The sequence below is a fragment of the Carettochelys insculpta genome, chromosome 3 (assembly GCF_033958435.1).
Source record: "Carettochelys insculpta isolate YL-2023 chromosome 3, ASM3395843v1, whole genome shotgun sequence".
Taxonomy (NCBI): Eukaryota; Metazoa; Chordata; order Testudines; family Carettochelyidae; genus Carettochelys; species Carettochelys insculpta.
In genome coordinates this window covers 127,185,944-127,199,554 of record NC_134139.1, presented here as the reverse complement: position 1 = coordinate 127,199,554, position 13,611 = coordinate 127,185,944, and the positions used below count along the sequence as shown (strand labels likewise).

The following is a 13,611-nucleotide window of genomic DNA, read 5'->3' as shown; positions in this document are numbered from 1 at the left end:
CTGTGTAGACATGCCTGACCAGTCATAAGGAGCTGGCAACAGAGGGTTTTGGCCAGCAGAGGCACGTCTACACAGCCTGTTTACCGCCAACAACAGCCTCTGCCAGGAGGGAGAGCTGGTGCGGCTATGCTAATTAGCCATGTGATTATGTTAATGAGCAGCTATGTGCAATTGCGAGACTGCTCATTAGCATCAAACTGCCAGCACAAGGGGTCTGTGTAGATCCAGCCACAATTAATAACTGCATCAGCCTGTAACGTTTTACTCCTTGGTTGTGAATTATACACTTTTTAAGATGAAGCAATATTTACTTCAGCAATAATACAGCAGGTTAAGCTAATGATTTTAACTTACCTTTCCTGAATCAACCAGTTCTGCTATTTCATCCAAAGATCGGCCGCTTGGTGTGAAAAATGCCCATCGATAATGAATTCCTTTACAGAGGTGCTGAAATAGATACACAGACACGCAGACAGAGTTTCAGTGGAAACTCAAAATGTGAAATGCACATTTAAAACAACAGAGTCAGAGCCTAGTGAGGTACCTTACAAAAATATGGGAAATTATCTGGAATCTAAATGTCACAAAAACACATGGTCTAGATGCATGCACATGAATACTGCACGGTCACAATAAGATCAGAGTGAAATCTGGTGTCCAATTGGACATGTTGGCTAATTGTGATAGACGCCTGACAAGCAAGCTTACATCTTGTACAAAAAACAAAGAAACTTATGTACATTCACACGGGAACTGAATGAACCCCGAGTTCCACAGGTGATTCAGAGCCTTTCACCTCCAGACAATCAGTTCAAACCCAGCCCAGGGTGATGATGCCAGAGAACTCATTGCTGCCTGATGACTAGTTGGTGGCTCATTTGAAGTGCACTAGTTGTCCCACTCCATCTCTCAGCAGACAGGCCCATTCATCTACTGTTACTCAGTGCAGCATCAGTGACTGAGAACCGCACAGACCTAGAAAATGAGCTTTTATATCCACTCTCACCCACAGAGACCAGGTTGAGGCACACTCAGGGAACAAGGTGGAAAAAAAAGCTAATGTTGCTGCTAAGCGTCATGCTCCTTGAAGAGCCAGCCACCTTTCATCTCTGAAGCTGTCATTCCAAAACCATTCATGACTGTTAAATTAACTGAACTTCATTACATATACGTACAAAATAAACTATATTAATGTACACAATCAAATATAGGCTGCCCTACAAGATCAAGCTAGGCTCTACCAGCAAAGTAAGCTTTTTCCTAGCTAAACTTCTTTGGCAGATTCTGGAGCTCTAATTTATACCCTTGGATACATCATGCAGACACAGAACTGAAAGATCTGCTGCAAACGAAACCGCCATTTTTACACAGTAGCTGTACAGAAGACAGCTGCCTCTTAAAGGCTGACGCTGACAAACACATAAAGGGCCTACTCCAATCAAATTTGCTAGGAGAAAGAGGTAAATCAACTCCACTGATGGAAACCTACTGTGGGAACAAAATCAGAGCCCTGATTTTTCAAATACAACTGGAACTTCAGACATGACACAAAATGATTCTTATGTAAATGTGAAGATAGATATAGACTATGTCTACACTAGAGGGTTTTGTCGACAAAACCCAGGAAGCATCCACACTAAAAATGTGTTGTGTTGACAGTAAGTTGACAGAACACAGCACTTTTGTTGACAGCCTCCTGCCTCTCCCCCAGGAGGCAGAATGCCTTTCTTGACAGAATCTGTAAACAGAAAAGTCATGTGGATGCTCCAGGATCAGGGGGTGGTGGAGATGACACAACTGTCAACAGGGAGGGCTACCAGGTCCCTGGGCAGCCCTGTCTGCTGTGTTTCCAGTTAGTCCTTCTGTCAAGAGAGCAGCCACGCAGTCTGGCTGCCACTTTTGCACATGGCCATGATCTGTCGACAGAAGTTTTGTCAGATCTCTTCCAACAGCAACTTCTGTTGACAGATTGCTCTAGTGTAGATATAGCCATACTGCGCAATACGGGTATATATTTTTCCCAGGTTTGTATTTCACTTCTTTATGAACAGCAGGCCTCCATTCTAAACCGTCAGCATTAGACTTGAGGTCTCATTTAAATACAGAACTGCTGAATAAGCACTCCTTCGCATAGCAGAAATGCGTGCTCAGGGAAAAAGCAAGCCCACTGGGCTGTTCCAGACAGAAGTTATTTAAAAGGTGAAGAGATGGAAAAATTAGGGTAACGATATCACTACTCAGACACACAAGTCTGACAAAAGAAAAGAAAAAAAGGCAAAACTCCCATTGACTTTAATGGAGCCAGAATGTCATCAGTTGCACTTCCTGTGGACGTATCAGCAGCACTTACCATGAAAATAAAGAGACTGAAAAATCAAAACTCAGAGGCAACCAAACCATTCCCACATCAGACAGAGACATCGGCTCTCACTCAACTATCACCAACTCAGTATGTGGAAGAAAAAGGGGGTGGGTTATCCAGTTGGGACAGTATGAGCATGCCTAACTAAGCATACAGGAATCATGGGGGGGCGGGAGGGGGGAATACCAGGATACTGTTTACACCCACACTCCTTGTTACAAAGAGTTAAAGCATCCATTTTGTTTCTGTACCTTTACAGCTTTGCTTCCAATGGTGAGTCCTGTTTGTAGCATGCCATCAGCTACGCCAAGCCTGTCCATATTCAGCAGAAAGGGTGTTACCAATGTAACATATGTGGCTCCTGACCATTTCTTGAGGAAATCTGGAGACCATTTTTCAGTGGATCCTCCAACATTATCTAGGATGAAATCAAACCTGGAAACGGGGGAAAAGATGTGTGGAAGGCACTGTGGTGCAGTGAAAATTATAGTCTTGTAATTAACTCATTTATTTCAGAGAAAGGGCGACTAAGCAGAAATTGACTATAGCTGAATAGACTAGAGCATTTACAGATGGAAGGCAAGGATGCAATCTGCGAGCAGCAATATAAAACAAGAGATTTACCCTTTCAGCTAAATTCTATTATAATGAGTGAGAAGACCAGGACTTTCTTTCCTATCAGAATGTAGCAGAGCTGCGTTCCACCACTTTTTGCCCCCAGCGTTGCCATTTTGGAAGCTGGTTGGCTCCAAAGCCGCACATGGCTCTTTAAGGAACAACTTGCAGCTCCCACCACTCACTCTTCCGGCTCCCTGTCCTGCCCGCCGTGCTGAAAAACTAGCACTTGATTTAATGGTGGCAGGAGGGATCTGGCCTTTAAACCAATTAAATTGAGTCCCATTATTTCAGCACTGCAGGGGAAGCCGGAGGGGTCGGGGGAACCACACAGCCAGGGTGAACAGAAAAAGGGGCTGGCGAAGCAGCAGCAGCATGTAGAGTTCCTGTGCAAGATAAGCATATCCTGGGTTGGGGAATGGTGGTTTGGGGCTGCGGGTGGCGAGGGTGTGTTAAGCCTGGGGGCTGTTTGGGGCTACGCCTCCAGTGGCTGTGAATGAAGCGACTCAGCACTTCCTTGTCATTGAGAGCCTAAGTGTGACCTGTGGCACTGAGGGAAACATGGCAGCCTCCTGGGTCCAGCTGGTTTACAGTGTTTAGAGCAACTGCTCTTACAATCAAACTTTGCCGCTCATGCAGGGTGTCTGTTCTCAGGCTCCGGGGCTGTGTTTGTTGTAGGGGAAATGATGCAAATAATGAACCGATTCTCTGAAAAATTCACTAGGTAAAAACGAATAACTGTAGATGGAAGATACTGATGGGTGTGTCTTCCTACACTGTCCTCTTGATTTAGCTCTTTAGCTAAGCCTGGGGCAGTTTAGGGCAGCATCTGCAGTGGAGGGGTGGGGAGCAGCTTGGGGCTTGAGTTCCGGAATCCTTTTTCCCCTAGGAGAAAAGCACTAGAGAAGACAAACTGCTGAGCTTAGACCTTTCCTACACATCCACTACAGTGATATTGCAAACATTAACCAAGTAAGCGTTTCAAATCCCATGTGAAGGTGCAAACACCACTGCTTCATTGTACAGCAAGGGAAACTGAGGTGTGGAGCAGTTACGGCCGAAGAAGAGCTCTGCGTAGCTTGAAAGCTTGTTTCTCTTACCAACTGAAATTGATCTAATTAAAAGATATCACCTCACCCACCTTGTCTTTCATTAACGCTTACCATCGTTCTGAGATGCTTGAAGGGAAGCTGATAAAGTTGTAGAAATCATCATTATAGAATTGTGTCTAAATGAGTGAGCTCTTCCCCACTGACTTACATCTATCCTTTCTTACTTAATCCTACAGAGCAGGCTGTGTTATGACACTCATTTTATGGACCATATTCAAAGTGGGGAAGGGAAAGCAAGAACCTTCCTTTATTGACAAACTAAGGGCTGGCAAACGGGAAGGCTCAAAACTCCAGTGGCAGGGAGTCTGCCAGGCTACTTTAGGATTTGAGCAACCCAAAGGTATTGCAACAAAGCCTGCTTGCTATCTATGTGCATAGTGTACTACAAAAATATGTAACGGAATTAATACATACAATGGTAACCTTTTCAGTTGCTCTGCTACATCTCCAGATTTGTAATCAATCACATCATCTGCTCCAAGCTTTTTCACCAAGCTACTGGCATCTTGAGAACAAACTGCTGTCACATGGCCACCCCAAGCTTTCATTAACTATAAAAACAATGACAAAAATTCTAAGACTTCAATGTTATTTAAAGAGTGAAAAGATAATGAGGTGTAGGTCTTCTCAGTTTAACAAGTTCCAGATAAGCATGTGCAATAGAGTGGGGGCACAGCAGAGGCACTGTGTTACTGTGCAGGTCAACTCACTAACACAACTCCGTAAATGGTCTTTACGATATGCAGTTATTTTCTACTTTGATGCCTCTTACAGATATCAAACACCTGAAGTAAATGGCTTTGTGCCTTTCAAAGTGGGTCATTTTAACAGATAATTGTTCAGATGCTGCCAATTGCCTTGTATGTACTTGGCAACAAACATACAAAATGCAAACCATCTATTAAGGGAGATAAAAATCAATTAGTCTTTTAAAAATTGATCAGATTTTTAATTTAAATAGTTTTTGAGCTTCTTATTTAAACTGCAATTTATAGTTCCCTTTTTAAACATAAGCATGTTTAAAATAAAATCTGAATGTAATTCAAAATATGGGCTATGTCTACACTAGCCCCCCACCCCTTCAAAAGGGGGATGTTAATGAGACACTCTGGGATATGCTAATGAGACGCTGCAGTGAATATGCAGCCACAGCACTTTGAAAGTGCCACTTTTGACCCGGGGTCCTTTTTGAAAGGACCCTGCAAACATCGAAATCCCCTTATTCCTATAACCAAATAGGAATAAGGGGATTTCAAAGTGTGCAGAGTCCTTTTCACAAGGACCCCATGTAAATGAGCTGTGCGCAATCGAAAGCAGTACTTTCGACGTGCCATGGCTGCCATTATGCTAATGAGACTGCATATTCATTGCAGCACATTTGCATATCCTGAAGTGTCTTGTTAGCATCTCCCTCCCAAAAGGGGAGAGGACTAGTGTAGACATAGCCATGTTGTTTAAAAATAACAGTTTCTTAAAACATTTAAATAAAAAATTAACTGAATCTCTAACCCTCTATCAAAAACTTTTGAGTTAAATAGCTCTTTTTTTAGATAAAAAAAGGATCCTGGGGGGGGCGGAAAAACATTTAATTTGCGAGCTCAAGCTTTGTAAATGTATCAGAAGAAGTCATGAGCTCTATTCAAGACTTGTTTCATTTAATGAAAATAAAATATAAGCATTTATTTTGTATGATAAAATTCCAGTTATTCTAATGTAGCCGGTCACAAATCACAAGTTAAATAGCTAGTAAATAAGCAATACAACATTCACCATTTCCTAACATACTAAGAATGTACAATACAAGTCTGAAAGTATTAAGCTATATAATGCTTAAAAATATATATACGCTCATCCCTCACTGTATGAGCACAATTGGCTCCCAACTTTCTGCTCCTAGGCGAAAACTCCTAAGAGGGACATTAAATTACCATTAAAATACATGTAAAAGTGTCTGTTTGGTTCCTAATACTCCAAACTCAGCGAAGCAGTGGCAGCAGGTGGTGCTGCTTTGGAAAGGTAAGTGAACCTTGGGTTGGGGGGGCGTTGGAGAGGGTTAAAGGCTGGGGTCAGTTTGGGGCCATGAGTGGGAGGGAGGGTTAAAACCTGCAGGCAGCTCCGGTGGAGGAGGTGGTGGCCTGTTCCTCCCGTCTGCAGCAGAGGTATGGGCAGGGAGAAGCAGGCAGGGAGGTTCAGAAGGGAATGGGATGGGTATTGGGAGCGGGCTGGGGGGGGTGCGCAGGAAGCTGTGGGCATGTTGGGACCGGGCAGCACAGGGCAGGGGAATGTGCAGGGAGTTGCTGCAGGGGGAGTGTTGTGATCGGGCTGGGTGCAACTGAGGATCTCCCCACCTCCCCCGCCAGGAACCCTGCAGCCGGCTCAGCTCCAGCTGCGGGTCTCCCAGCGCCCCGGCCAAGGACCCGTGGTCGGCTCATATGAGCAGGGGAAGTTCACTCGGATAGTGAACAGTGGTAAGTATATGAATCCCTCATTTCAGCGAGTACTCGTAAATAAAGTACTTGTTAAATGAGGGATGAGTGTAGTAACAATTTTAATGCACCCCCTCATGTAGCAAAAAGTATGTGCCAAGTCTAGTGTAAAGAATCTATTTGATTGTAAATCAACGTGCTTCTATGGTTATATTGATCAATGAAAATGCACCTTTTTTTAAAAGTAAATGAAGTACAATGGAACAGTTAATTAAAATCAGTTATTTAAATTGAGACTTTCCACTTGGCAATTAATCTCCACCATGCCTTGTATGGGTTAAACTTATTTGAGAGTGTCCGGAATTGAAAAGACTTTGTCACCAAATATTCCCCTAAACCTGGAATTACTGTGTTAACAACAAAAGAAATAACTTCAAAGAGCAAAAGAATAACTGATTTATCATAGTGAAGGTGGTTAGCTAGTTTCTAGTCTGCAAAAATGCTCAAATGGAAAGGAATTTTGCTAATTTTAATTTACCCTTTATTGTTTACATTAGTCTAAATTTTTCCTAAGACACCATATGACTTCAATGCAATATCTTCCTTGATATTTGCTAACCATAAACCTAACATGGGAATTAATTATTCTGCATAACCACAGGTAGAGATCACAAATACTCAGCGGCAGGTTTCCATGAACTCCTTTAGCAACCTGTTTTGTATCAAGGCCAAGAAAGAGAGTTTAACCCACAGCAGACATGTTGGATTGTACCACTGAAAACTCTCTCATACTCTTCTATCGGCTACTATGTTTACAGCTTTGAAATCTAAAAAAGCCACCTACTGATGCAATCATTTGTTTATACTCTGAAAACAAAGATGCTGGAATAATGGGACACTGCTTTCCATCAAAAGCCACAAATAAAATGCAAATGTACTAAGAACAAGTTTCAAGAGTCAGAGCTCACTGAAGATCATCTCTTCTCCCCAAAATTAGGAACTGCTGAGATTTTAAAAAAGAGGTAATTACATTCTAAGCCACTACAATATATCTGATGCGTGTAAAAATATGAAGACTTTAAAGAAAATTTACCTCAGAAAATGCAATTTGTTGAAATCACTATCAATTTACACCAGTTTATTCCACTCAGATTTAGGGGAGGCAGGAAATCTAATCTAAACATATAAGATATTTCAAGTCACATGGAAGTTGGAGTCTCTTTCCCAGTAACTAAAACCCTGAAGTATAATTATTCATTTTCCACATTCACAACCTCTGTCCCTACAGCTTACTCCCTCCTAGTTTAAGCCAAGACGCAACTTGGGCACCTATCAAATCAGAGGAGCTTTTTTTTTTGGTCTTTGACCAGAATATTTTGACAGCCAAATCACACCCAAAAGGTCCAGGCTAGTGCACAGGATGGGGATGCTGGAGAAGGGAGGGAGTTTGATACAGGAAGGGCAAGGCCAACAGCAGGGACAGGTCACAGAGCTGCCTCTCCCCAGCCAGGCACATGCAGAGATGTGCCAGCATTGGGCTGCATCCAGGAGCCGCACGAGCCCACAGCAGGCGGGCATCTCGCCTGAGTTGTGCCCACCACTGGGCTTTTAATTTTTGTCAGAAACTGAACTCCCCGCCACCTCCCACGGAATCAGCTGCCCATGAGATGACAGCCACAGAGCTGCAAGGAGGTAGCTGTAGAGCCAAGTGCAACTCCAGAGCCACAGGCTTCCAACCCCCAGGCTAAGATGATGACAAAATAGATGGAATGACAAATCTCAAATGATTTTCAAACTCCCTTACCTTTGGGTTCGCACTGGTATCAGTTAGTAGCTTGCCATTTTACCACTAACATCCTCCACAGCCTCTCTCTTACATAATGCAATAGCATGCTTTTATAAAGGACACATAGTGGGCTTATTATAATACATCACCTGGATAGCAAAGGTACCAACTCCACCTGAGGCTCCAAAGATTAATATTCTGTAAAATAAGAACAATTCCAACTGATAAAATCTAACTGCATAGCAAGACAATGTCACCATGAAAGAATCCTCGTGAACAAAACTAAAGAAATACCCAATACACACAGAAGGATTCTTTGATGATGCTTTTTTACATGAGGGGGAGACTTACAATAGGGAGAGAAGACCTAATATAGGAGAGACATGGCAGCTAGGAGAAGGGTATAATGAATACAGCATTGCAACAGTCACAACAAATACCTAGGGTTATATTTTAGGGGAGGTACCACCATGTCAGCTTTAAAAAATGTGCAAAAATTTAATAACGTCTTCTTCATTGTCTCTTGCAGATCTTTAATACTAGGCTATGTGAAATTAACAGCTCCGTTTCTTTTTCAAATTTGGTCCTTTGGACAGTTGACCTTGCAGATGACTAAAAACGAGCGATAACGCTGTCTACTTATGCTTCTATGCCAGGGATGGGTGACACTAATAGTGGGTTGGCTGCATAAGTAGCCCTCCTTCACCTCAGTGGGCTGCAACAGCCTACGACCCACTGGGGTTTTCCCTGTGTCCCCACAGCCCCCGTATTGGCCCCCACTGTCTCCCAAGCAGCTCTCATGCTCTGGGGAACCAGAGCTCCACACCTACCTTCTCCTCCCCCTCCCCCCCAGCACTTTCAGAGCACACAAATTGTCATATTCACACCACCTCCCCACTCCTCCTCCCTCCCGGAACAGGAACACCGCAAACAGCAGATTCACAGCATTCCCGCTCTGGGGGGATGGGGACACAGCACAGATCAGGAAGGAAGGAAGCGTTCCAGCTCTAGGAGGAAGGAGGGCGACATAGGAAGTGTGGGCTCTGGGGTTCCCTAGTGTATGAAAGGCACATGTGGGAGAGGATCAGCCAGGACAGTCCGTGAGTTGCTTGCGGCCTGTAGGCCTCAGGCTGCCCACCTCTGTTCTGTGCCAATAACATTATCTTCCAGTACAACACGGCAGCTCTTGGCCTTGCTCATAGGAGTCTTCCACTAATCCAGTGGTGGAACCATTGGCCAGTAATTTTTTTTTTTGTAATCAAAAACAACTTAAAGGATGCACCATGGCCACCCTTTCTCCCCAAAAGAACTGAATAAATGTTAGCACATCATAAGCTTGGATCCACACTTTATGCACCAAATTTTCATCGGCTTTGTGTTGTGATGTTTCCTTAACAGAAAAATCAATTTTCAACGTAAACCAAAGGAAAATATTTGTTTAAAGTGGTGATATTTGAAGTATTGGAATATTTTAGAACTCATGGAATGTAAGTCACATTACTAAACTCTGTAGTAATCTATGAGGAAAAAACATGAGATAGAATAGGCAAAATAATACTGAAGCTATGCTAAACAAAAACATTTCTTTTCTAGAAATTCTACTGTAAATTGAGCGGCTCTCTTCCATTTATAAACAAAAGTTAGCAGAGATTACAGAACACCAAATTTTGAGAAGGAGCAAATAAGCGAAAATAGATCAGAACTAGTGCATCATAAAATGTTTCTCGTTTGTTTTGACAAGTGAATATTTATTTTACCTGTGTGTAATAAACATCTCATAGTACATTACAAAACACATAGTTGAATACTTTGTTAAAATAATTTAGTCTAGTGATACAAGACCTCAGTACAGCATTCTAATCACCGGGTTTTACAAACTTCTTCTAGATACAGTAAAACCCTTTCCCACAAACCCTCACATAACTCGATTTTCACTTAAGTTGGAGGGAAGCTTTTTCCCTGGCATAAAACACATTCTGCAGCTGGGGAAGCAGCAGGAACACCTGGAGCTCCTTTTGAAAGCTAGGTCCTGGGGTGGGCAGTTGGGGAGGGTTAAGCCTGGCAGTAGGCTGGGACTGTGGCAGGGGGCAGGGAGGTTAAGCATGAGAATGGGCTGCAGGGAGGCTGGAGTTGAGCCAGAGCTGCACAAGGTGGTGGTGGGGCAGTAGAACCAAGGTGGCGGGGGTTGAGCCAGAGCCACGCACAGGGGCAGTGAGCTGGAGCCGTGCGCAGGGTGGGAGGGGGTTTGAGCCAGTGCTATGCTCAGATGGTGAGCCAGGCCATGGGGGTTTGATCCGGGGCCAGTGGTGTTGAACTGGAGCCGTTCTTGAGGGATGATGAGCCAGAGCCAGAGGTGGGTGTGGGGTTGGGGGTGAGCCAGAGCCATGTGAGGGTGGTGATCGGGGCTGTGCGGGGGGCAGTGTTGAACCAGGGCTGGCAGGAGCAAGATTTGGGTTGTGCTTAACTCACATTAATGAGAGTTGAGCACCACTTGAACTTGCGCATTTTGAGGGTTTTCGGTATAACAGCAGCTAAGAATGACTCTGCACATTCACTTTTTATTTTACCAGTCTTAAATATTTAAAAATCAGTGAGCTCTTGATACAGAAATCAATGCATACAAAGCTTAATGCAAACCTATGAGCAGCAGGACGAGTTACTTACCGTTTCCCACTGCAATTATCTTGGTTCAGTCCCCCAATCTGGTTCAGTGCAGACCATGCTGTTAGACCAACATAGGGTAAGGAAGCAGCTTCTATGTGACTGAGAGACTTGGGCTTGTGAGAGACCTACAGTGGAGCAATCATGTCTAAATCACAATGAATAATGTAATTTGTGGTTGAGTCAAGTAATTTTTAAAACACTGATTTCAATAAAAGCATCAGATTCCATTTACATGAAATACATTTAAATAAACACAGACAAATAAAATTCTATATTCTATTAAAATCACTTGCATTAATTGAAAATAATATAAAGCAATAAATGTTTGCTGCAAAACTTTTGTGGAGAGTCGTACCACTGAACTGGGGGAAGTCACTGGCTAAGAACCTGGAGCCTGAGTTAATTGAACTTCTAATCCAGTGTTTGACAGCAAGAGCACTGACTGCAGAAGCTGAGAGAATATTTTCGTATTTCAGTTTACAGAACTAGTTCAGTACAATTGCTAGTTCATTCAAAGTTAATAAAGCAGCCAGGAGCTGAAAAAAGTTGGAAAGCTTGTTTTCCTCTTGCCATCTATGAATGAAAGTGAGCAGGATGAGATCTTCTAATTCTACAATTTTGAAGGACATGGTGACCAGAAACAATACATTCAATTCATACTGACTTCGTTTAATAAATCAGTTTCTTAAAACATGTTTTGCCTTTGCATTTTAAAATTAACTTTTTCTTATGTATCCAGCGCACACACACACACACGCACACACACGTCATTTTATGTAACGACTAAAAATTAATGCTGCTCTTGTACATTTTTAACTAAAAATTCTAAATTTCCATCCCCATAGAGCTTGACACAAACTATAAATACTAGCAGGGCCTGCCCCTTCGGACCACTATAGCTGAATTATTCATTTGCCCAGGAGCTGCTGGTGGCCCTGCGCACAGGAAGCCCTACCAGCCAGAGGCACAGAGCTGCTGGTGCCCTAGGAAGGGAGCCCTGCCGGCCAGGAGCATACAGCTGCTGGTGGCCATAGGCAGGGCACCACCACTGGCTAGGAGAGGAGGTAGCGACAACACTGTAGGGAGATAAATGCCACCCCCCTGCCTGCTCCTGCCCCTACCTCCTGCTCAAACCACCCAAACTTGCTCTTACATCCCATTCTGCCTGGACACTCCCTTGCCCTCCTGCTGCTGGCCAGACCCCCACCCTCAGCCTCCTCCTGCACCCTCCCTCCCACCCCACTCTCTCACCTCCTGCCCAGTCCTGCAAACCCCCCCCACTGCTGCACTCTCACTCCAACCCAAATCCCCAAACCCCAGCCCATTCCTGCACCTTCCCTCCCACCCAGACCGCCCACCCTTCGCCTGCTCCTGCACCCTCCATCACACCCAGACCTCAGACATCCTCCCTCATCTTGCTTCTGCACCTTCCTTTCTGGCCAGAACCCACACACCCACCCCCAGCCCATGAGGGAGGAGGAAAGAAACCACCCTGTGGCAGGGGCTCCAGCCCCAGCCCGATGACACAGAGGAGGCTCCAGGGGACCTCCAGCCCCAGCCTCACACTGCGGAGAGGGCTCTGGCCCCAGCCCTGTGCCACAGGCAGTTCCTGCAGGGGTCACTGCAGTAGGGCTCCAGCCTCAGCCCTGCGCCGTGATGGAGGCTCTAGGGTGGCTCCAGCCCCAGCAGGGGCCTGTGCTGCTATGGTAGGGCTCCAGGCTCAGCCCCACAATGTGCAGGGGAGCTGCAGTGGGGGATCCAGCCCCAGCCCCACACTGCTGTGAAGGCTTCAGGGGGCTCCAGTTCCAGCCCTGCCCTGCCCTGCAATGGGGGCTTTCGCAGCAGGGGCTCCAGCCCCAGACCCACCCTCCGGCCCCCTCCTGTGCTGCACAAAGAGGGAGAAGGGGAGGGGCTGAGTGGCACGTGTGCCAGGGGTTGCTGCCCCTTCTCTAGACTATTGCAGAACACTCCAGCATGTTCAGTGGGACGGACCACTGATGGCCCTCCTCTCATAATAGCATAGCTAAATACATTTTTTAAAAAATCCATCAGAAACATATCAGTCACATTAAATAAAGATAAAAAATATAGAGGCTGAATAAATGTTTTAAGTGTATACAAAGCTTAATGTACATGTATAGCGCAGTCTAATGTGTAACCAAAAAAAAGCACAATTATTGTAAAGGCTATACATATTTAGATGTAACACGTGTTAATCGATATCAATCAGAATCAGCTTTGTTTTGGGAAAATTAATTAAAAAATATTAACAGAAAACAATTAAAATTACTTAAATAAAAGTTTCCTGCCTGTTAATTTAAATTACAATTAAAATTTAAAATGTAAATCACTGATATAACTCAACCCTGGTACATATACTGCAGGAACTAATGTTGAAGTTAACTTCGAAGTTAGGCACTACATCAAAGTAGCCAGCAGAGAGTCTACACACATTTTTCCTTTACTTCAAAGTTAACTTTGAGGAAGGGAGCCCAACTTCGAAGTCCTTACTCCATTCCCAGGAATGGAGTAGTGCCCTACTTTCAAGTTTAACTTTGAAGTGTGTGTGTGGAAGCTCTACTTCGAAGTAAGCAACTTCTAAGCTATTTTTGTAGTGTAGACACAGCCCCCATCAAGTAAACTGAC

General features: G+C 44.2%; 1 protein-coding gene across 3 annotated transcripts in view; it reads right to left on the bottom strand.

Annotated features, from left to right (window-relative positions):
- The window catches only part of RTN4IP1 (reticulon 4 interacting protein 1), a 34,286-nt gene that overhangs the window by 17,261 nt on the left and 3,414 nt on the right, over positions 1-13,611 (bottom strand). For all 3 annotated transcript variants that reach the window (XM_074990798.1, XM_074990797.1, XM_074990796.1), the window contains exons 4-8: positions 10,966-11,090; positions 8,451-8,499; positions 4,504-4,640; positions 2,614-2,797; positions 355-447 (exon numbers count right to left, since the gene is read on the bottom strand). In XM_074990798.1, the coding sequence (XP_074846899.1) occupies positions 355-447; positions 2,614-2,797; positions 4,504-4,640; positions 8,451-8,499; positions 10,966-11,090 (588 nt within the window). The remainder of the gene's footprint in view (positions 1-354; positions 448-2,613; positions 2,798-4,503; positions 4,641-8,450; positions 8,500-10,965; positions 11,091-13,611) is intronic.